This window comes from Coturnix japonica, unplaced genomic scaffold (assembly GCF_054131305.1).
Source record: "Coturnix japonica strain WE unplaced genomic scaffold, WE-NBRP24 Scf049, whole genome shotgun sequence".
Taxonomy (NCBI): domain Eukaryota; kingdom Metazoa; phylum Chordata; class Aves; order Galliformes; family Phasianidae; genus Coturnix; species Coturnix japonica.
The window spans coordinates 1,194,392-1,215,486 of NW_028188952.1; the positions used below are offsets into that span (position 1 = coordinate 1,194,392).

Sequence of the window (21,095 nt, forward strand, 5' to 3'; positions counted from 1 at the left end):
AGCTGCCCCCCAGGCCTTGCTGTTGGTGGGAACATGCCTCTTTAACACATTTCCTCCCCTCCTATTGCAGGGATCTACACCAGTAACAAGGACCCTATTTCCCATGGGGGTGGAGTGCTCCGGGCTGTGTGCAGCACACCTCTCTCCTCCAGCCTGCTGGCACATCAGGGCACAGCATCCATCCCACCGCTCAACCGCTCTCCTTTCGCAAGCACCATCCCCACCTCCTCCTCCTCCTCCGTCTCCACCACGCAGGTAAGAGCCTGGGGAGCAAGGTGGCTGTTGTTTAGGAGGGCACTGCATTGAGCAGGGCTGGTGTTGTGGGCACGGAGGAGCTGCTTTTTCCCTTCCTTTGCTTATGAAGGGAGCTGCCAGCTTCACCTTCCTTTGGCATCGCTTAAAAGATGCAGACGGAGAGAGCTGCAGGCAGTTTGGCATCACAGCAACAAAGTTCCCTTGTCCGAATTGCTTTAGTCTGGAGGCTACACCATTTTGTTGGGTTTTTATACCTGAAAGATTGCAGAAGTGGCATAACCCTGAGTCTATTATTGCTACAGCTCAGAATATCACTCAATGCACACAACAAACTGTGTGTCCAGGGCCCTCTGAGGATGCATGGAACCACTTTGGGGTGAGAGGAATTGCAGCCTGCTGGTGCATTACCCTCCATTGCCTGCACAAGGAGCACAGCTCGGGTGGCAGAGGTGTGTGTTGTGTCCGTGCTGCTCACCACCAGTGCCAGCCCTCCAGCATAGGGAGCTCAGTGGGAGGCATCTCAGCTGGGTGGGCTGCACGTGTGCCAGCACACAGAGCCCCATCCTTTGTTGGGAGCTTGGTGGTGAGAGGTGTTTTACAGGGAGGAGAGAGTTAGTTGTACAGCTGTAGTGTTACTCAGCCCGTTCAGACCTCTTGGCTCAGAGATGGGGCTGGGAAGATTTTCAGCTGTCTGCTGGGACTTCCAGGGAGATATTTTTAACTCTCTCTCTCATGACCGAGCTGAGTTCAACAGTCAGGAAGAGAATAATGAAACCTTCTTTTTCCCTCTCGCCTTTTGGAGAAGTAATCTCTCCCTTTCCCTCCCTCCCACCTCTCTCCTTTCTCTCCCTCCCCATCCCACCCCCTTCCCATTGCCATGCAGGTGTTCTCGCTGGCAGGTTCCACGTTCAGCCTCCCTTCCTCACATATTTTTGGAAGCCCCCTCACATCTGGGCTGTCCATCAACCCGCTCTTAAATCAGTCGGAAAGCAGCCGGGCAGGTACGTGAATCAGAAGGTATGTGAGTATGGGCTCCTGGAGGGATCTCCCTGGAAGAGTCAAGAGAAACAGCATCCATAGTTATCCATCTATCCCCCCACCCACCCCTGCTTGCTCCCATCCCACATATGTGCCATACAGGACCAGGAGAAAGGCTGTCCTTTCCCCCTTGTACTTGTGTTTGCCTTTAGGAAGTATTCCCCCCTCCAGCCCTGTATGAACACATGTGCTGCTATGTGATGCGTGTCCCTGGACACGTGCTGAGGAGATGCAAGAATGGAAATCTTTCCCTCCTTCCACACCCCAAAGGTTTCGTATTCCCAAAGATTTGGTGCTTTTTTACCGACTAAAACTTTGCAAACCCGCTGAGAACAGCTCCGAGCTTTTGCTTTTTCCCAATCCTCCAAAGGGCTGTTTCAAACATTCTTCATTTTCATCTTCCAGCCCTGTTTTGAGTCACTTTCTGCTCTTTCCCTTTGGCTTTCTCATGAAATGCAGCAGAATCCGCTGCTTTCCACTTCCAAACACGACCGTGCCAAGCACTGAATTGCTTACAACTGCTCATTTTTTCCCACCGAGGCAAATCCATTTTTCTTGGAAAGCTGCCTGCTTCATAAGCAGGAAACTTGAAGCATCGTAAGGCTTGTTTTTTTTCCAAGCAGAAGCTTTTCAGCCTCCTCTGTGCTTGAGCAAAAGCAGTTTGCAGTGCTTGCTCTCCCCTAGCCCAGAAATGCTGGCAGCTCAACACGTTGGATGCTGAACCCATGGACTAAAAGCTCTGCCCAGCATCACGTGGAGCAACGAGGGCTTGGAATGGCACAGACCTCAATAGGGATCACCCTGAGCTCTCTGGTTAATCCCGCACCGTGTGCCCTTATTTGCCTTAACCAGCGTGCATGCCTGCATGTAAAGCATGAGGGAACGCGTGTGTTTATGTATGAGCTTTTGGAAGTTGCTCTGTTTGTGTCTCTGTGTTGTGTGGCAGCGTTGTGTCTGCATGGTTGCAATGGGAAGGGAACCACAGTGCTGACAACCAGCAGTGTCAGGGCTGCTGTGCAGGAGCTGTGAGCCAGGAGCGGTCACCTGGAATAAAGAGAAGGGAATGGGATGATTCCAGGAGTTATTCCTCCCCCTCCTTGGCCATCAACGAGAGAGAGGAAAGGAGCGGCTGCCACTTCCCTGGGCTGTTATTTTGGCGAGGTGCTGACAGCAGGAGGAAGCAAATCGGCTTTCAGGAGCAGCCTTGTGGTTCAGGCTCAGCAGCCCAGGTTCAGCTCCAGCCCCTGCGGCTGATGATGGATGAACCAGGCAGGCAAAGCCCTCAGTGCTCAGTTTCCATCTCCAAAATTGCTCTTTTGATCTTTGGGATCCTTCTGATTCCAGCCAACCTTCCGAACATCTCCTGTTGTTTATCACCATTAAGGGTCCTCCATCCCCATCTCCTCTCTGCAGCGGTGACCCAGAGGCCATTAAGCCAAATTCCTTGTGTTGTTTTCTTTTCCAGTGGGATTAATTAACGTGAATTAAACCTCCTTTGCAGCCATTTTCACTTAAAACTGCGACGACTGCTTTAATCCCAAGTCGTTAACAAGGTGGCTGTGAGGCTTTGAGTGTGCCTGCCTTGTCTTTAATACAGCTTACCTTTCCTGGGAGCGTCTGTGTAGACGGATCCCCTGCAGACATAGCTTTCATTGCACTGATATCCGAGTCCTTCACAACTTGAATGTGATGTAGGGAAACAGTTTTATCCTGTCTTACAGATGGAGGAACCAAAAAACCTGTTATCACTGATGCAGGTTGATACCGAAGTGCCTTTGGCAATGCAAAAAGTCTGATTCTTATCTTCCCACTCCCTCAGCTCCTGTCTGGTTCATCCTCCCACTGCTTGTCCTGGATCCTGCCTCACCACGATGACAGCCCAAATGCATTTATCTCCCATGGCTGTTTTCGAGCCTCCTTTTCAGACTTGTTGCCCTGCAAAGGGCTGTCTCTGTTTGATAACTTGGTTATCTCCCAGACTTCCAGCCAACAGAGGTTGGTGTTGGCCAGGAGCGTGGAGCTTGGTGCTATTTCAGAATCACATGGATGCACACAGCCTCCCTGGTCTGCAAGAAAACAAGACAGCAATAAGCAGACAGTCAGAGCTTGGCTGGATGTTGGTCTGCTTGCATGTGAAACCTGGTGTGGCACAGATGCTTGCAATAGGATGTGGAGATGTTCTAAAGGGTTTAGGGGGTGAAAATGATACTGAGGTGAATTGCAGTGCTCCCAAGAGCTTAGGAAAGCTCCATATGCCTTGTAGCATCCCTAAATCTGACCTTGTTGGCCTTGTCTCCACGTGTCCTTACACCAGGACATCACTGCTGACTGGGAGCAGTGGCTTCTCCCCATATGGGCCAACCAGGTATAGTTGGTGACTGGGAAGGTACCACCACATGGGTGAAGGGGTGAGGGCTGGTCTCATTCCTACAAGCCTTGCTCTTGTTTGTTCTCAGCAGCAGAAAATATTGCTGGTAACCAATGTCCAGCTCAGGGTATGGTGCTGTAAATCACAGTGCCTGGCTGTGCTCCCTGCGGGAGACTTCCTGGATTCCTGCACATGGGAAACATCTCTTTTTGTGTGAGGAAGAGGAGGGGCTGTCAGGCACCGGGGTGGGCTCCCCTTACAACACCTGGGTTGCCCAGAGCAATGCTAGCGTGTGCTTAGGGGCTGCAAACAGCAGATAAATCCTCCTTGTTCTTGATGGCTGTTTGTATAGATGTCTCACACAAGTGCACAGCAGCAGCATGGGGTGGTTGGGCATTGGAACATCCAGGGAGCTGTGGGTGCCCCATCACTGGGTGGGTTCAGGTGCAGCCTGAGCTGGGTTGGAACTAAATGAGCATTAAAATCTCTTCCAACCGGAGCTGTCCTGTTATTGTATGATGTGGAAAGGGTGGAGGAATGGAGCTGGCTTGGGGAAGGGATGCTGAAAGCTCAGGAAAGCCAAGCGTTGTCTATACCCACGATAGACAAAGAGAGCATCCTCAGCTCGGCTGGCTGAAGGCACCGGGACAGCCAGGCAGCACCCAGCCGTGACCTTCCCCGGGTGACACATGGGGACACGCAGCCCCTCCTCTATTACCTCCCCCGGGGCGGGGGCTGTGCGGGCTCTGCGTGACGCAAAGGCTCCGTCGGGCTGCTCGGTGCTCCCATCTAGCGGGGACAACCCGGCTGCGGGCACCTGCAGAGCCGAGCGCTTATGAACGGGGTGCATCTCTATGCTTCTCCCCATCCAGAGCCCGACCTGGAGGATTGCAGTTTCGGCTGCCGAGGGACTTCGCCCCAGGAGAGTCTCTCTTCCATGTGAGTGTGACCTTCGGGTGCCTCGAGTGATGTGGGGGTGGGTGAGGTGGGTTGGGGAGGGGGAAGGTTCTTGCCCTCCTCCTGGGGCTGCTCCGGCAGCTGGGCAAGCAGGAACGATGGATCTGCCCTTGGAGATGGGATGAGAAAAGCAGAGCTGGGAGGGGTGTGGAAGAGCTGCTGGGAGAAGGGAGGAGTGTGGTGCAGATGAGGGGTTCTGACTGCCCCCCCGACCACCCGCAGGTCCCCCATCAGCAGCCTGCCGACCCTCTTTGACCAGACGGTGTCCTGCAGCAGCAGTGGGCAGCTGGAAAATGTCCCCCAGGCCACCCCCAACATCGAGCAGCTACTGGAGAAGCAGGGCAATGGAGAGGCTGGCGTCAACAGTGAGTCATGGGGGGGCACGGGGCTGCGGGAGGAGCGATCCTTGGGGGTCTTTTGTGGGGGGATTTGCCCTTAAGAAATAGAGCCAGGCTGGGGATGAAGCGCTGACCTGTGGCATGGGGAGGAGCTGGCAGTGGGGCTGCATTCTGGAGGCCAGTCTTCCCTTGCCGTGCTCTAATTGTGGTACCCCTGTGTGCTTCCCCTTCTCCTCTTTCCTCTGTCCCCCCATCCCTGGATTCCATCCCTCCTCCCTCCCATTCCATTCCATTCCATTCCATTCCATTCCATTCCATTCCATCCCTGCAGTTGTAGAGATGCTCAAAGCTCTGCACTCGCTGCAGAAGGAGAACCAGCGGCTCCAGGAGCAGATCATGACCCTGACGGCCAAGAAGGAGCGTTTGCAGCTCCTCAATGTCCAGCTCTCTGTCCCTTTCCCAGTGGTGACCAGCAGCAACGGGCCGGGCAGCCAAGCTCACTACATCCTGCCCACCAACGGTGAGGGGTGTATGGGAAGCATCGCTCTGTGCCCCCTTATAGGGGGTCCTGGGGTAGGCAGGGGTGGGTCATGGCAGGGAGGATCTGACCCATTTATGTGGCTGCATCCACTGGTGATAGAGCCATTGCTGTGGCAACGTCAGGCTCCACCCCTGACTTTCTGTTCTCACTTCTTTCCTCCTTACAGTGTGCAACAACGATTCCCTGAGCATCAGCAAGAGCCCCCCGTGCAAGAACAGCTTTGGGATCGAGAACTCGCTCTCCACTTCCTCTGAGGTACACGGGTCACACGTCCAGCTGGGGAAGGGACCAGGGAGGGAGCAGAGCAGTGCAGTGCCAGAGCTCTGACTTGGTGTCCAGCTCACACCAGAAACCAGGCTTCTTATTCTGGAGATACTCATTCTCAGTGCTGAGGGTTGCTGAGCCTGCGAGCGAGAGGTGAGAATGCATCCAGGCTATTCCAGCCATGCTTTTAGAGATCCAGCAAAGCACATTTGAGGTCTGGGTCCTCTCTGAGCATACGCCTGCACTCGCACTCACAGCCCCCTTCCCACCTCCAGCTCTCCATCCCCCCCCCCGGAGCTGAGCCAACCTTTCACAAGCTGCCCCAGTCCGATGCTCTTATATCCGTTTCTCCCCCAGGACCCTCATTCAGGTTGCCCCAGCAGGAGCAGCTCTTCCCTGTCCTTCCACAGCACTCCTCCACCCCTGCCCATGCTGCAGCAGAGTCCTGCCTCGCTACCCCTTCCCGGGGTGCAGCAGGTGAATGGCTTGGCCAGGGTGGCAGGCAGCGGGCTGGGGGGTGGCACCACTGCCAACCACAGCCTCTCCACTGTGCCTATGGTGGACGGCCTGATGGGGACCGTGGCAGGAGGTCAGCAGATGCCCATCAACGGGATCCTGGGGAATCTGAACGGAGCTCAGGCCGCCCAGCCTCCAAGCGCGCTGACGCAGGCGAGCGGCCCTCCGACCTTGCAGCTCTCCACCAGCCTGAGCAGGTGAGGATGGGGACAGCCGGGCCCTCTCCAGCAGAAGTTTAGCACCGGGAGGGATCCTTGCACACGCAGGACCAAAGCGGGCTGCGCTGATGCTGATGCTTTGCTCCCTTGCAGCATGCCGAGCCTGAGTCCCCTGACAGAGCAACAACGGCACGTCTTGCACCAACACGAGCAGCAGCTCCAGCAGCTCCAGCAGCTCCTGACTTCTCAACCTCTTAATCCGGTAAGAGTCCCTGCCTGGCACCTTCTGTCTGATGAACTGTTTAACGGGAAGGCTTTGGAGCTGGGATGGGAAGCGTTGCTCCCTATTGCAACTGAGCCTCCTTTGAGGTCTCCCCATTGCTGTGGGTGGAGCGAGGAGGAAAGCTGTAGGCAGGAAGGTGTGGAGGGGGCTGATAGGGGTGTGGGCTTTGTTTGTGCAGAGGGAAAAATGTAATCTGGGTTTCCCACACCCTGAGGGTGTGAGAGCACAGCAAAGTTAAGCCAAGGTGAAAAGCAGGGAGCGCTGTTACCTCCTCCTGCCAAGTGAGTGCAAACCGTGTCTGCTCCTGCTGCAGAGATATTCAGGCTCACAGGAGAGGAGGAACTTGCTGGAGGATGCTGCTTGAGTGTAGAAAGAGATAAGCACTAAATTGCTTGGTCCTGAGGCAGGCAAGCCATGCTCGGGCATGCTGACATGGAGGGCTGCATGTGGGGTCAGGAGAAGGGCTGGGTGGCTGCTCTGAGGGTCTGACCCCATCCTCAGCATCAGGGAGCTGCATTGATGGGTTGTGAACAGAACCTGGAGTGTATGAGAGCTGCATTCAGTCACACTGCAGCCACTCTGTGCTGTGCCTTACATGGGAGGGCTGACGGCTCCCGTCAATGAAGCTCAGCTCATTTATATCTCCCATGAACTTGGCCTGCTGCTTTGTAGAGATTTCTGGGTCAGGCTATTTATAACCAGGGAAAAAGCAAATTTCCAAAGGCTTTTCTCTTTGCAGTGGCTGATGTCACCGTGTCATCAGCTGCATCCCTATGGGCATGGAAACAATGTCAGCTCTCAGCGCGCCGCATTGGTCTATGGTTGCTATAGTGACTTCTGCAGTTCAGTTGGGTGCCAGGGCATCCCTCCAGGCTCAGGTGTGCTGTGCTCCTCATCCCCAGAGCCCAGCTCACCCATCCCCACCCCCAGGCTGCAGCAGGATGGGCTGGGAGAGGAAAGTAGCATAGAAATCCAGAGTGATGAGTGCAACAGATTTAAAACCCATGGATTGATTGTTTGGAAAGCACTTTGTGGATGTGTGTGCCCACACTTCAGGAAACAACGGGGTCAGAGAGGTGACGAGCACAGTCTGCTAATGAATACAACAGATGGTTCCTCTCTGTGCCTATAGGAATGTGACGAGGGGGACTTTTAGCCTTATCCCCATCCGCAGCGTGCTAATAAGGCTCCTGGCTTCTCTGCCTTAGGTGTCACCCCTTCCCGAGCCTTTTGTCCCTCCTTTGATGGCTCTCCTCACCTTTCCTCGCAGGAGCAGCAGGCCCTGGTGTTCCAGATGATGCAGCAAATCCAGCAGAAGAGGGAGCTGCAGCGGCTGCAGATGACGAGCTCATCCCAGCTGTCCATGAGCAGCCTCCTGGCAGCCACCTCCACCCCCCTCCTGCACTCCAGCACCAGCGCCCCGATGACCTCGGCCCCCCAGCCGCCCCCCAACAGCAGCTCCCTCATGGCTTCCCTCTCCCCCCAGCAGCTCAACCCTAGCAATGCCCTCCTGGCTCCATCACAAGCCACCCCACCGCTCAGCGCTCCTGGGAGCAGCCTCATGGCTTCGGGGACAGGCATCCCTCCCGTCCTCACAGCACAGACTAACCCGTTTCTCAACCTGCAGGCTGATGGCAACACCCCAAAAGGAACGGTGCGTATGCTGCTAGCGCTCCCCTAACCCCACTGAGCTCCTGGTGCCGGGCATTGTGCCCTGTGCACCGCACTTAACGTGGGAGAACCAGGGCACTATGTGGGCAGCAGAGCCAGGATGCTCTGCTGGCTTTGTGCCCCACTGAGTGGCTGCTGTCACATCATGACAGACCTCCAAGGACTTCTGTAGGCCCAGGCAGGGCCGTAGGTAGGCACAGAGGCTCCCAGGGCACCCTTCCTAAGACGTGGATGGGCAGCGTGCCCCTTGTGGTGCCAACGAGACACAGAGGTGACTGCATGCTGAGACCCAGGGTTTAGAAAGAAGGAATCTTGCACCCAAGAGGAGAGGTCTGCAGCCTCTCTCTAAAAGCATCCTTGTACTGCAACACCAGCATCGAGGGATGGGGACGATACGTTTGCAATTCCTCCATCCCTTCCCCTGGCCTGTGTTTATACCCAGAAGGTCCAGACCTGGTTGGAGACGCTTAGGAGAAGGCAGAGGGGAAGCCTAGGGCTCCTTGGTGTGCCCATTGCTCTCGGTGGAGCCTGAGTGGTGGCAGTGAGCAGGGCCAGGTTGGCAGCACAGCAGAGCTCTCTGTTTCTGCCCCTCCAGTACTGATACCTGTCTCCTCTGCGTTTCTCTTTCTGTTTGTTTGTTGTTTTTTTTTTCTCTTCTCTTTTCGTTGTTGTTGTTGTTTTTAAAGAGCATGAATGAAAAGGGAGCTCCTCTTACCCAAGACAAGGGCTAAGCTCCCTCTCACCCTGAACAAACCAGCAGCCAACTCCTCTCAACCAAGGGGGAATGTGGCTTTCCACAGTCAGCAGCTTTGGTACTGTTAGAGCAAATGAGCACAAGGCTTCCAAGAAGCATTTCCTGCCACTGGGCAATGCCAAGAGGTGCTTTGGAAGACAGTCCGTCTCCGACCAAGCCCTGCTATCAGGAGGAGCAAAGGTTGGGGGGGGGGAAAGGGCAGCTTGCCACGCTGCTCCGTGCCCCACATGCTCAGAGTGAAGCTGTGTTTCCAGACAGAGTAGAGGAGAGTTAACACCACGTGCCACCATCTGCTCCCTGCTATGAGCACAAGCGTGTGGTCTGAGTGTGCACTGAGAAGCACGGAGCATCCTCGGCCAAGAGCTTGGTGGAGGAAGGGGGGGCAACCCCTGCTGAGGACACTGGTGTGCAGTGCAAAGGGATATGGAGGTGCCCTCGGAGGCAGCGCTGGATGTGACCCACCTGGGGATGCTGTGGTTGTACCTACATGGGCTGCTCCTCCCTGCTGGGGAAGTGAAGAAGCTCCATAGCTGTGATTTCTCACCTGCTGGGCTCTTATAGATGCTCTTTGTAGCCATCGTCCGACTCCCCTGCACCTCAGCTGGATGCAGCCCCAGCCTGAAGGACACGGGTGGTGGAGTGATGGGTGAGGAGCGGTGCTTGGAGAGCTGCAAGCTGCTGTAAAGGACACGGCCACGTCTGCTCTGCCAGCTGCTGGTGTGTCAGTGCTGTGCTTGGGGAGTGAAAAGCACATTCCTGCTCCTCGTGCTGCCTCTCTTTCATTCTAAGATGTCCAAAACCTGATGTTCAGCTCGCAAAGAGGGGCTGTGGTCGGTGTTATCCCATCACAGCCAACTCCTGAAGGTGCATTGAACCTGGCTCTTCCATCGCAAGCCTCAGCTGGGTGGTGGCAATGTGTGTGTATGGAAAAGGCAGCCCCAGTTGTGGTTTATCCTTTCCCCACCACAAATCATTCCAGTCTGGCAAAAAAAACCCACAAACCTACCCAGCCAAGAAACAGCGTTCTTCCATTGGTCTTAGGCACTGAGAGAGGGGATCTCCAAGCAACGGGGCTGTCAATGAGCTCCCACATTGGGGCATCGGACCCTTTGTTCTCTTCCACCTTTTGACCTTAACTCCATCTCACAGCCTGGAACCTCAGCGAGGAGCTTCTGATTTCATGGATGGATGGATGGATGGATGGATGGATGGATGGATGGATGGCAGGGCAGGTGGGGCTGCTCTGAGAGAGGGGAGCATTACATCAAACATGCATCTACCCCTTCTTTCCCTCTTCCCAGCTCTCCTGGTTGGAGTTGGGGGGGAACAGGTGTGAAGACTCCAGCAAACAGAAGCTCCAAGGGTCTTAAAGTGTAACACGTGGGCAGACCTGGATCTATTTCAGCACATTCCCACTGCCCCCAACTGGTTTGCACTATTCGAATTTACCAGCAGTGGGTCTGTGCTGATGGGAATAGAAGGCTGGTGGTGGGGCAGATCTCATCCGTCATGTCTTTCTTCCTTTCTTTTTTAGGGGGGGGTTTGGTTTGTTGTTTTCTGTTTGGGAAATGATCGCCCTGAGGGTTGGATAAAGCTAAAAAGCAGAAGGAGAAGCTCCATTCTGATCTCCCAGTCTATGAAGGCTCAGAAATGGCTTGGATAGAATTCTGCTTTTATTCTTTAAAGCTGATGTTTGAACAAGGTTAAGAAGCTGTCGGGAGGATGGGGATGGCAGCAAACAGTGAAAGCAGGAGGGAAAGTAAAACACAAGGACAAAATGTGCCCCCTCCTCATCATCCCTATGGCTCAGCCCTGGCACAGAGCACCTCCTCCCCATTGCATCTATTGGGGCTGGGGGTCCAACTGCAGCTGTGAGCTCTACAGCTGCAATGCCTGATGCTGCTGGGCTCACCTGGGGCTCTGATTCAATTCTGATACTTGTTTTTCTTCTGTTTTTGGGGTTTATTCCCACTGGGAGGTCCCTATGGGGGCTGCCCACTGCCCAGTCTCATGTAGGCTCTTGCAGAGCATCACCACGTTCCAGCTTTGCATGGAAAACCTGGAAGCAGGAAGGGAGCAGGGCAAGAGAGGGTTGATGGCTTCCATCAGTGTGGCTGTGAGCAGAGCAAATCAAAGCCTTGCTTGGATCCGTGGGTCAGCACCCCAAGGCTGAGCACCAGCAGGAACCCAAAGGGGTCAGGAAAGGCTGATGGGGAAAGGTGAGAGCCCCGCAGATAAAGCACTTACACATTCCTCGGGGCTCTTCCAGAGGTGCTAAAGGGCACCCCCTGCACCCTGAGGTCCCTTTGGGAAGAGGGAGGGGGGGTCAGCACATGGCTGTGAAGAGAGGAGGAGGAAGAGGAAGAGGAGGAGGAGGAGGAGGAGGGGGGAAGGAAAAGAAAAGCTAAAGATGATCTGTGTTTCAGTTGCACTGGGGTACGTTTCTTTACCCATTTTGATGCTGATGTCTCCTTTAGTACGTTGCATGTGTCTCTTTTTTTTTCTGTTTTTGTTCCGTTTCAGTTTGTTTGTTGGTTTTTCTGTTGTTTTTTTTTTTTTAATTAAATAAAAGAGAAAAAAATGTGTATATTTTTGGCAATTTAAGGTAATGTAGCTAAGATATATTTTTTTCACGCTGCTTGACTGTTCTTTATTATAATAAATAATATTAATATTAACGTGGGAGGCGTCGTTAATGCCTAAGGTTAAAGGGGATCAGCTGCTCACAACCCCAAAGGCAACATAGCAGGGGGGGTCTCGTGTTCAATGAAGGGCTGCGTTGGGGTGCAGCTGCTGCTGCTCAATTCTGGGGGGGCACAAAAGCTCTCGTTGCCCTGTTTGTCCTGCAAACCCCCTGCAGAGCTGAGAAGAGCTTTGCATCCGTGCAAAGGACGCTGAATCTGTGCAACCGATGCAGCAAACCCTGCATCTCAGTTGAGCAGCCTGCATTGCTCTGCTGCTCGCTGGCGCTCTAGGGTGTTGCATTGAGGTTGTTTGCAAGGGTGAAGCAGCAGCTTCAAAGCAGCAGGAGTGAATGCACGGCTCAAGCCTTGTCCTCTTGTCTCCTCTTCACCAGGCAGGAAAGCGGAGGGACAGCAAGGAGGATGTTTGGGAATGGAACGGGAGGGGAGGAGAAGGGGAAAGGGAAGGAAAACGAAGATACAAGAGGAAGAGGAGGCGGAGCGGCCGCTGCAACTCATAAGAGCCCAATTTCCGTCACCGTCGGGCTGGGAGGAGCTGCGGCCGTTCCGGGGCGGTGCGGGGATGGCGGCGGTACGACGCGGGGCGGCCGCTCTCGTTGCTCGGCTGAGAGCTGCGCTTTCACCCCGCATCTCTTTCCCGTATCGCGTGGAGCTGAAGGAGGGGAAGAAATACGCGTGGTGCTCGTGCGGGCACAGCAGGGCGCAGGTGTGAGGCTGCGGGATGGGGCCGGGGGGGGGTTTGCGGGATGGGGTTGCGGGGTCCCGCAGTTTTCCTCTTAACACCGCGACCCTTTTTGCTTCTCAGCCGTTCTGCGACGGCTCTCACCGCACTTTGGCTCCGGATAAAGCTCCGGTGCGTTTCACGGCGGAGGCGGACGGCAAAGTGTGGCTGTGTGCATGCAAAAGGACCCGAGGTCCCCCCCGGTGCGACGGCAGCCACCTACGGCTGTGGGAAGCGGGGAGCGGAGCCCGACGTTGAGCCCCCTCCCCCCTTGTGACCTCACCCCATAGGGATGCAGCCCCTGCGGTGTGTGGGTCCCGGGGGGTGTGAGATGGAGGGGGTGCGTGACACTGAGCAGCATTCATTGCACCTATGACCCAGTGCAAATGTTTGCTCGATTACTGTACAGGATGATGCAAATATACGATGGGATGTGACCGCACATGGGATGTGAGCACATGGAGCTGTGTGTAGTTGGGAACACAGGGGGGGGAAAAACACGCAGGGTTGGGGTGGGGGGTCCTGTAGCATTGTAGTGCAGGAGTGGGGGCTGCAGTGACACCCCAAGAGCATCAGTTGAAGAAAGCAATCCTATAGCAATCTATGAACCCACTGATGCACCCCCAGAGCCTGGGGAGTGGGGTGAGAGGCAGCCACACACACATCTCCGGGCTGAAAGGCCGCCCTATGCACCTCACCTGCACTCTAAACCCGTAAAATACGTATGTACAATCTTCATCTCCCTCTGTACACGTCTCTCTTTATAGATGCACATATATATAATATATAGAGCTATACAAAACCAACACGGCCTCCCCCCAGCCCCCCGTTAGGTCAGCGCGGACCCCGCGGGGCCGTGAGCCGCTGCTTTGCGGCAGCGGGAGGGGGGCAAAGGGGGGCAGTTCGAAGCGCCGTGGGGCGCAGAAGCGGTTGTGGGGCTGGGAGAGCCGTGGGGCGGAGTGCCGGGGCTGGGCAGGGAGGGTGGAGTGCGGGGCAGCGTGGCGGGGCTGTGAGCTTTGTCGCTGAGAGATTCACACTCGGAGGCGCCGCTGGTGTTGGTGCACTCCGAGGTGGGCGGCTGCGGCAGCTTCAGGCGTTTGCAGGTCGGCTGGACGCGGTATTTGAGAGGCAGGGGGCCGTTCTGTTAAGGGGGGGAGACGGGCAGAGCGTGGCACCTTGCACCCTGTGTGCCTTGCACACCCCGTGCACCTTGGACACCCTGCGTGCACACCTTGCTGCACTCTGTGCTCCATGCACCCTACACACCCAGTGCTCCGTGCACCCTGCACCCCATGCACATCACTCACCCCATGCACCCTCAGCTTATGCATCCCATACACCCCATGTCCTGCACCCCATGGCCCCCCCCACACACACCCTGCATCCCCCCACTCACCCTCCTCCAAGGGTAAATATAGGCGATGTCCATCAGTGTGTAGTAATCCCTCAGGGGTTCATCTCCATAGAGAACCTCCACCTGGTGCAGAGGACAGCATCAATGCCCCCCGGGGTGGGGGAACAGGCAAAGCCGGAGGGGGCGAGGGGGGGAAGGGGGCAGCATGGGTTCGTTCTCACCTGGTACTTGCTGGGCACATCCATCTTATTGCGCAGGAACTTGGCCAGGTGCATGACTGTCATGGCCGCGGGGCAGCGCAGGAACCGCACCGCGTTCCTCTGGGGGAGGAGTGATGCTGAGCCCCCCCCTGCAGCGGGGGCAGACCCTCCCCCTTCCCCCGGTGTGACCCAGCTGCCCCTTCCCCGGCTCTCACCTTCTCCTTCTCCAGATCCCCGTTCTCGATGGTCCCTTTCTTCTCCTCTCTGGGGGGGCAGGAAAGCAAAGAGGGAACAGAGTTGAAGGAAAACGGGAGAGGGGAGAAAACAAAGCCCCTGGGGGGGGGACCCTCCGTGGGGAGGGCACGGGGGGGGGGAAACACGTCGGGACCCCATGCACACAGCGCTGCTGCTCCGAGATGCGTGGCTGAGCCCTGCGATGGACCCTGGATGCTCCCAGCCCCACATCCCCGCCCCACATCCCCTTCCTGACCCCCCCAACCCACGTCCCCCCGCCCAGCAGCGAACCTGGCTCCCTCGTAGAACTCAATGGACAGACTGACGATGCCGTCCTCCGTCGGCTGCGTCCCGTCTCGCTGCGGAACCTCCCCGCGGTCCTCGTTGGAGCCGTTGGGCACTGGTGGGCACGGGGGGAAGGGGAGAGGATGGGTCTGAGCCGGGGGTCGCGTGGGAGGGGGGAAGGGGGCTTAATAGGCGGGCACTCACCCTCAGCCACGGGGTACGTGGCATAGAATTCGCGGCGACGCTTCATCTCGTCTATAAGAGAGGGGGGTGAAGGGAGAGGAGGGTTAGGGGGGAGGGGGGCACGGCTGGGGCTTCCCGCAGCGCTGACCCGCACCGCACCTGTAAACAGCCCCGGGACCAATTTGTACACGACGTCCTGCAGCGTTCTGTCTGATCTGAGGGGTAAGGAAACGAGAAACAGCAGTGGGAGCTGCACTTCTCCCCCTTATCCCACCATCCCATCCCATCCCATCCCATCCCATCCCATCCCATCCCATCCCATCCCATCCCATCCCATCCCATCCCATGTCCCAGCCCCATATCCCCCCCTTCCCTCCTATGGGGGGTCACCCAACGCACCTAATGCTGAGGAGGGGTCTGGTTTTATGCACCTGGGCGTCGCACATGGGGCAATACTTGTTGGCCTCCAGGTAACGCACGATGCAGGTCTTGCAGACTGCGGGGAGAGACGCAGCGCCCCATTGAAATGGGCAGCACCCCGTGCCCTCCCCCTATCCCCTATACATCCCTTCTCCACCCCACTGCAGCCTCACGGTGTGGGGCAGCGGCGCCCACTCACACGAGTGTAGGCACTCAACGATGGTGGCGGCGTCGATGAAATACCCCCCGCACAAAGCGCACATCAGGTGCGGGTTCAGCTCCGTGATCTTTATCCGGGTGGTCCTGTGCATGTTGCAGCAGCTCCGCCCTAAGAAAGGAGGGGAGATGGGGAAAGGAGGGGAAGGAAAACGATCGGTGCCAAAGCGGGACCCGTTCTGCCCCCAGCAAACAGCCCCGGAGCCTCAGGGTGGGCTCCCCCCCCCCCCAAATCCCCCTTTGGTGCCCCCCTGCTGCAGGATGCATCCCCGAGCACATCCCCTCTGCCTGCAGCTGCTCGGGCTGCACACACACACGTGCAAACACACACACACACGAGCGTGCTTTGCTTTTGTGGGATGGAAGATGCACTTCAGCCTCTTTTGGTTTCTATAGAAACTCTGGAGTCCGTGGCTGGGCACCTGCGTGTGCAACAGTTGTGCACGGATGTGTGTGCACATGGGTGTGCACAGATGGGTATGAGCAGGGGGTGGGTGTGCACAGAGAGGAGTGAATGGGTGTGTGTGGATGGGTGTGCACAGAGGGCTGTGCACGGTGGGTGTGCACACAGCAGGGTGCACGGATGGGTGTGCACATAGAGGTGTGCACGGCTGGGTGTGCACAGATGGATGCACACAGAGGGTTGTGCACAACTGGGTGTGCACGGGGCGTGGATGGGCTGCGTGCAGGGCGTGCAAGGGCTGCGTGATGGAGCTGTGCGTGTGCACACGACACGGACTCCCCCCTCCCCACCCCCATCCCCACCGACGCCGCCCCCTCCCCTCATTGTCCCGCGGGTATTTCCCCTTTACATTCCCCGTGGGGCACGGGCTGCTCCTGGCTGCCCCCCCACCCCCCCCCACCCCCAAGCAGGAGCTCTATGGGCCGGTGGGGGCTGCGGGTCCCTTGGGGGTGGGGGGCACAAAACCACCGGCACAAACCGGTTTCTATGACCCCCCACCCCCCCACCCCGGGTGTCACACAGCAGCGGGGCTGCGAGCCTGAGGGGTGGGGGGGGGGGTCTGGCCCGGAGCCCCCCCTCCCCAATTCCCCAACGCTGTGTGTTGGAAGGGGGGGGGGGGGGGAAGGGCGTCTCAAAGTCACCGCTCCGCACGGACACACCGGGACGGGGCACGCGGCGAAACGACCCCCCCCACCTCCCCCAGCGGGACCCCCCCCCACCCCCCACCCCCCACCCCCCATGTGTCCCGGACACGGACACGCGCATTGAACAGAGCGGGTCACCCCCCTCACCCCCCCCCCGCGGTGTCACCCCCCGCCCCAATGGGGGCTGTTCCCCCCCCAGCTGCCCCTTTTATACCGAGGCCGCCAACCCCCCCCCCCCTCCACCCCATCGTCCCCACGGAGCTGTCAGCGCCCTCCACCCCGCTCCCGGTTGGGGGGGGGGGGGTCACGGCACAAGGCGGCCATCGGCCATCTTTGAACGGGGAAAGAATAAGGGGGGGGGTCCCGTTCCGTACCTGCTGGCGCTGCCCGGCTCGGCGCGGCTCGGCTGTGCGCTGCGGCCGGAGCCCCTTCCCCCCCCCGCCCCCCCCCAAACCCCTTTTCTTTTCCTTTCTTTTTCTTTCTTTCTCCCTTTCCTTCCTTCCCCCCCCCTCTTCCCTCCCGTCCTCCTCCTTTTATTTTTTTTTCCCCCTTTATTATATTTTTTTTCTCCTTTTTTTCTTTTTTTTTTTTTTTTCCTTTAATTTTTTCCCTCCTCCAGCCGCCGCCAGACCCCGCCCCCCCCCTTTCCCCCCACCCCCCTCCCCACTTCACTCACGTGACCTCATTCCTTTGGGGGTATTGAGGAGGAGGGGAGTGAGGGGCTGAGATTGCGGCCCCCCCCCCCACCCCTCTGTGGCCCCATGGAGATCCTGGACCCCCCCAACCCCCCCACCTGGGTTATCATGGGACATGTGCGGTGCTCGTGGTGCGGGGGGGATGGATGAGGAGCAAATAGGAGGGGGGGGAAATAAAAAGAGAGGGAAAGGCGAGGGAGGAAGGAGAAAAGGGAGGAAAGAGAAGAAGGGAGGAAAGGAATAGGGGAGAAAAAGGGAAAAGGGGGAAAAATAAAGAAAGGAAAGGGGAATAAATGTAATGAGGAAAGAAATAGAAGGTGGAGATAGAAGCCCCGCAGCCCCCCCGCACCGTTAATGCATCACTCAGGGCAGCGGCCGCACGGCGGCTCTTAACGCAGTCTCTGTGGCGCAATCGGTTAGCGCGTTCGGCTGTTAACCGAAAGGTTGGTGGTTCGAGCCCACCCAGGGACGAGGCGTTTCCCTTTTACCTGCTCTCAATTCCTTTTCTTTTTTTTACCTCCTTCCCGACCCGAATCCAACCCGATTCAGTCCCGGTCAACTGTAAGGGAAAACAAAAAGCTGAAAGGGATCCAAAATCTTCCTGCTCTCTTACAAAGCCTTTGTAAAATAGATGCCACTAAAGTTATTCATGTTTCCGGCCTGTCCCGGTCTTGTTTTCATAGCAGAAATAATGAAGTTCGTGTTTTATTGTGCGGTGTGAGGTGGTGCCAGGAGATCCCTGGTGTTCTGAGCATTGAGACATGGGCACGGAGCCCGGCAGGGTGGGAGGGGATGGGATTGGAATGGGATGGAGATGGAATGGGGATGGGATGGGGTAGGAATGAGGTTGTGGTTGGGATTGGGGTGGGGATGGGATGGGATGGGGATGGGATGGGATGGGATGGGGATGGGATGGGGATGGGATGGGGATGGGATGGGGATGGGATGGGGATGGGATGGGGATGGGGGTAGGAATGAGGCTGTGATTGGGATTGGAGTGGGAATGGGAATGGGATGGGGATGAGGATGGGAGATAAGAATGAGGCTGCAGTTGGGACTGGGGTGGGGATGGGAGAGGGATGGGATGGGGATAGGAATGAGGATGTGGTTGGGATTGGAGAGGGGATGGGATGAGATGGGATAAGATGGGAAGTGGGATGGGATGGGGATGGGGTAGGGATGGAATGGAGATGGGGATTGGAGTGGGAATAGGATGGGATTGGGGTGGGGATGGGGATTGGAATGGGGATGGGATGTGGGTAGGAATGAGGCTTTAAAAGCCCCCATTGTGGGCCGTGCTGAGCCTGCTTATGGGACAGGCTCTGCAGGGTGGGGGGGGCTGTGAGGGTTCATTGTGCCCCCCCCATTGTGGGTTATGGTAACGCCCCCAGCGGTCCTCCACTATCCCGGCATGCACCGCTCGCTATGACTCTTCATTTTCCCCTCCCAACCTCTCTATGGTAGCATCCACTCAGGCTCCGCCCACCATGGATACAATCCACCAATAGCGAGCTGCGAATTAACCGGAAACTCACCGCGGTGACCAATGGGAGGAGGAAGGAGGCGGGACAACGGGGGCGGCGGGGTTGAGGCTGAGGCCTAAAGCGGAACAGCAGGGACGGGGTTTGTCTGTACAGCCGGCACCATGGTGAGCAACGGGAGCGGGCCTGGAGCGGGGCCTGGACTGAGGCCTGGTCCGAGGCCTAAGCTGGAGCCTGGACTGGGGCCTGGACCGAGGCCTAAGCTGGGGCCTGAGCTGGAGCCTGAACCGGGGCCTGGTCCGGGGCCTGTGGGGCCTGAGCTGGGGCCTGTGGGGCTCCGGCTGAGCGAGAAGCCTTGGGTGGGAGCTATGAGGGAAGGCCTCTATGTGGGGGCTCAAAGGCAGAGCTCTATTGGGGGGGTGCAGGGCTGAGTGGTCCCAATGGGGCTGGGGGTGATGGGATACATGGGGGACCCCCTCATCCCCTCACCCCCCTTTGCTTTCTCTTGCAGTCTATTATGTCATATAACGGCGGGGCCGTGATGGCCATGAGGGGGAAGAACTGCGTGGCCATCGCTGCCGACCGTCGCTTTGGGATCCAGGCGCAAATGGTCACCACGGACTTCCAGAAGATTTTCCCTATGGGAGAACGGTTGTACATCGGGCTGGCGGGGCTGGCTACGGATGTACAGACAGTGTAAGTGATGCTGCAGCCTGTGTGTGTGTGTGGGGGGGTATTTACAGGATCTTAAATTGGAGGGGGTATAATAGGTGGTAGCAGCGCTCCTCTGGTCTCCCTTCATTGGGTTCTTTACATACAAGAGTGGGTTCTTTATTTTAGCAGTCAAACAGCGTGTGATGAAAGACCTCATTGCTGTTAGGAATGAATAACTTCATGTATAAAAGGGAATTTGCACCTTGGGTACCTTGAGCGCACATTGGGAGCAACTCAGGCTTGATGAAGATGAAAGCAAAAAGAACCTGCCTGGGCCTTAACACTGTTGATTTTCTCCTCTTGCAGAGCCCAGAGGCTGAAGTTCAGGCTGAACCTCTACGAGCTGAAGGAAGGGAGGCAGATCAAACCTCAGACTTTTATGAGCATGGTTTCCAATCTGCTCTACGAGAGACGGTAACTGTCAGACAACTCGAGCGCTGTTTGTGTGCTGGAAGAGGGCACAGCTATTGGAGCTGATCTGATTCTAGGGAGCTGGGAGGTCAAGGAAGGCCTGTTTTACATTCTGTTTTTCTTCCCAGGTTTGGACCTTACTACACAGAACCAGTCATTGCTGGATTGGACCCCATAACACACGAACCTTTCATCTGCTCCCTGGACCTGATTGGCTGCCCCATGATAACTGAGGACTTTGTGGTCAGTGGCACCTGCTCGGAGCAGATGTACGGCATGTGTGAGTCCCTCTGGGAGCCCGATATGGTGAGTGAGGCAGCCAGGTTCTGCCTGGATCCTGGGGTTCTGCCTCCTGCTGTTAGATGGGGAAGCAGAGAGAGGGTTGGATGGACAGTTCTGTCCTTGGGTGACCCAGAGAAGGAAGGCTGCAGCTCACAGCAGCCTGCAGGAAAATGCTTGCAGCATCTTGATGTTTTTTGGGGGGTGGGGAGCAAAATCTGGTGGTTCAACATCCAGTTCTTAAACAAACTAAAACAACTTCTCTTCTTCAGGAACCCGATCACCTCTTTGAAACGATCTCACAGGCCATGTTGAATGCAGTGGACAGAGATGCCCTGTCTGGCATGGGCGTAGTAGTGCACATAATGTGAGTGCTGCTTTCCTGCTTTCTTTCCCTTCTGAACAGAGGCAGAGTTTCCCAACCTGAGGGTTAAAATCAGTTGAGGGATGGGCTTCCCAGGTTATTTAACCCTGATTTGCTAACAGTCTTCTTTGTCTCCCTCTATAGTGAAAAAGACAAGATCACAACCAGGACCCTGAAGGCACGCATGGATTAACCCAGCACAGCCGTTCCTGCGTCTCTCAGCCCGGTTTGAGTGCAAGTTCTTTTTATAAATAAAACTCTATTATAATGATTTTTCCTTTTCCTTGAGCCCTAGCAGCAGGATTAAGCTCTTTATGTTGGGTTTTGCACACCTGCATGTGAGCAGCAGCAGAATCTCCTGCCTGCTCGGAGTGGTTCTTATTTACATTGCATGGCAGAACCAGAGCTGTGTTAAATCCATAGTGACCCCAAGCAGCACCAGCTCAGGAGGCTCCATAGAGGACAGCAAAGAGGAACCCGTTTTGTACACAAAGTTTGTTTTATTTTTTTCTCTTGCTTTTGGAGACTCATCTGGTAACATGCATGCATTTCAAAACAGTAACAGTGTCTCAAACTGCTCCTAGCA

The 21,095-nt window shown here is 56.5% G+C and overlaps 4 protein-coding genes and 1 non-coding gene across 11 annotated transcripts in view; 4 read left to right on the top strand and 1 right to left on the bottom strand.

The window, feature by feature from the left end:
* Positions 1-11,821, top strand: part of MLLT6 (MLLT6, PHD finger containing) — a 33,241-nt gene extending 21,420 nt beyond the window's left edge. For 3 of the 5 annotated variants that reach the window (XM_015885719.3, XM_015885720.3, XM_085532333.1), the window contains 10 exons: positions 71-255; positions 1,139-1,256; positions 4,534-4,600; positions 4,841-4,983; positions 5,288-5,476; positions 5,664-5,752; positions 6,119-6,474; positions 6,589-6,697; positions 7,989-8,372; positions 9,076-11,821. In XM_015885719.3, coding sequence (XP_015741205.2) covers positions 71-255; positions 1,139-1,256; positions 4,534-4,600; positions 4,841-4,983; positions 5,288-5,476; positions 5,664-5,752; positions 6,119-6,474; positions 6,589-6,697; positions 7,989-8,372; positions 9,076-9,120 — 1,685 coding nt within the window. In that variant the 3' untranslated portion in view covers positions 9,121-11,821. Of the gene's footprint in view, positions 1-70; positions 256-1,138; positions 1,273-4,533; positions 4,601-4,840; positions 4,984-5,287; positions 5,477-5,663; positions 5,753-6,118; positions 6,475-6,588; positions 6,698-7,988; positions 8,373-9,075 lie in introns of those variants that run through there. The other 2 variants (XR_014940766.1, XR_014940767.1) reach the window with 2 other exon arrangements.
* Positions 11,822-12,384: 563 nt separating this feature from the next.
* Positions 12,385-13,008, top strand: CISD3 (CDGSH iron sulfur domain 3). The gene is made up of 2 exons (XM_015885729.3): positions 12,385-12,551; positions 12,651-13,008. Exons 1-2 carry the CDS (start codon positions 12,408-12,410, stop codon positions 12,822-12,824), a joined length of 318 nt encoding a protein of 105 aa, XP_015741215.1. The 5' UTR covers positions 12,385-12,407; the 3' UTR covers positions 12,825-13,008.
* A 298-nt stretch (positions 13,009-13,306) lies between these two features.
* PCGF2 (polycomb group ring finger 2) lies at positions 13,307-17,637 on the bottom strand. 3 transcript variants are annotated; one of them, XM_032440930.2, is made up of 10 exons: positions 17,359-17,637; positions 15,442-15,570; positions 15,222-15,318; positions 14,982-15,037; positions 14,844-14,894; positions 14,646-14,754; positions 14,336-14,384; positions 14,142-14,240; positions 13,963-14,043; positions 13,307-13,707 (listed from the first exon to the last, which is right to left on the bottom strand). In XM_032440930.2, the coding sequence occupies exons 1-10, from the start codon at positions 17,375-17,377 to the stop codon at positions 13,396-13,398; spliced, it is 1,002 nt and encodes a 333-aa protein (XP_032296821.1). In that variant the 5' UTR covers positions 17,378-17,637; the 3' UTR covers positions 13,307-13,395. The 3 variants fall into 3 exon arrangements, with proteins under 3 accessions (XP_032296821.1, XP_015741212.2, XP_085388460.1); XM_015885726.2 differs by having other exon boundaries at positions 17,242-17,561; XM_085532334.1 differs by lacking the exon at positions 17,359-17,637 and adding an exon at positions 16,940-16,980.
* A 20-nt stretch (positions 17,638-17,657) lies between these two features.
* On the top strand, positions 17,658-17,731 carry TRNAN-GUU (transfer RNA asparagine (anticodon GUU)). The gene has a single exon. It is a non-coding gene; the product is annotated as a tRNA-Asn (tRNA).
* Positions 17,732-18,825: 1,094 nt separating this feature from the next.
* PSMB3 (proteasome 20S subunit beta 3) lies at positions 18,826-20,780 on the top strand. The gene is made up of 6 exons (XM_015885728.3): positions 18,826-18,908; positions 19,253-19,437; positions 19,762-19,869; positions 19,995-20,172; positions 20,418-20,512; positions 20,654-20,780. The coding sequence occupies exons 1-6, from the start codon at positions 18,906-18,908 to the stop codon at positions 20,700-20,702; spliced, it is 618 nt and encodes a 205-aa protein (XP_015741214.1). The 5' UTR covers positions 18,826-18,905; the 3' UTR covers positions 20,703-20,780.
* The last annotated feature ends 315 nt before the right edge of the window (positions 20,781-21,095 follow it).

Coding starts and splice junctions, on each gene's coding strand:
- CISD3 (XM_015885729.3), top strand. CDS start 12,408: ATGGCGGCGGTACGACGCGGGGCGGCCGCTCTCGTTGCTCGGCTGAGA. Junction 12,552..12,650: donor GCGGGCACAGCAGGGCGCAG/GTGTGAGGCTGC, acceptor TTTGCTTCTCAG/CCGTTCTGCGACGGCTCTCA.
- PCGF2 (XM_015885726.2), bottom strand. CDS start 17,377: ATGTCCCATGATAACCCAGGTGGGGGGGTTGGGGGGGTCCAGGATCTC. Junction 14,385..14,645: donor GAGTTCTACGAGGGAGCCAG/GTTCGCTGCTGG, acceptor CTGCCCCCCCAG/AGAGGAGAAGAAAGGGACCA. Junction 13,708..13,962: donor ATATTTACCCTTGGAGGAGG/GTGAGTGGGGGG, acceptor CCCCCTTAACAG/AACGGCCCCCTGCCTCTCAA.
- PSMB3 (XM_015885728.3), top strand. Junction 19,870..19,994: donor AATCTGCTCTACGAGAGACG/GTAACTGTCAGA, acceptor TTTTCTTCCCAG/GTTTGGACCTTACTACACAG. Junction 20,173..20,417: donor CCCTCTGGGAGCCCGATATG/GTGAGTGAGGCA, acceptor TCTCTTCTTCAG/GAACCCGATCACCTCTTTGA.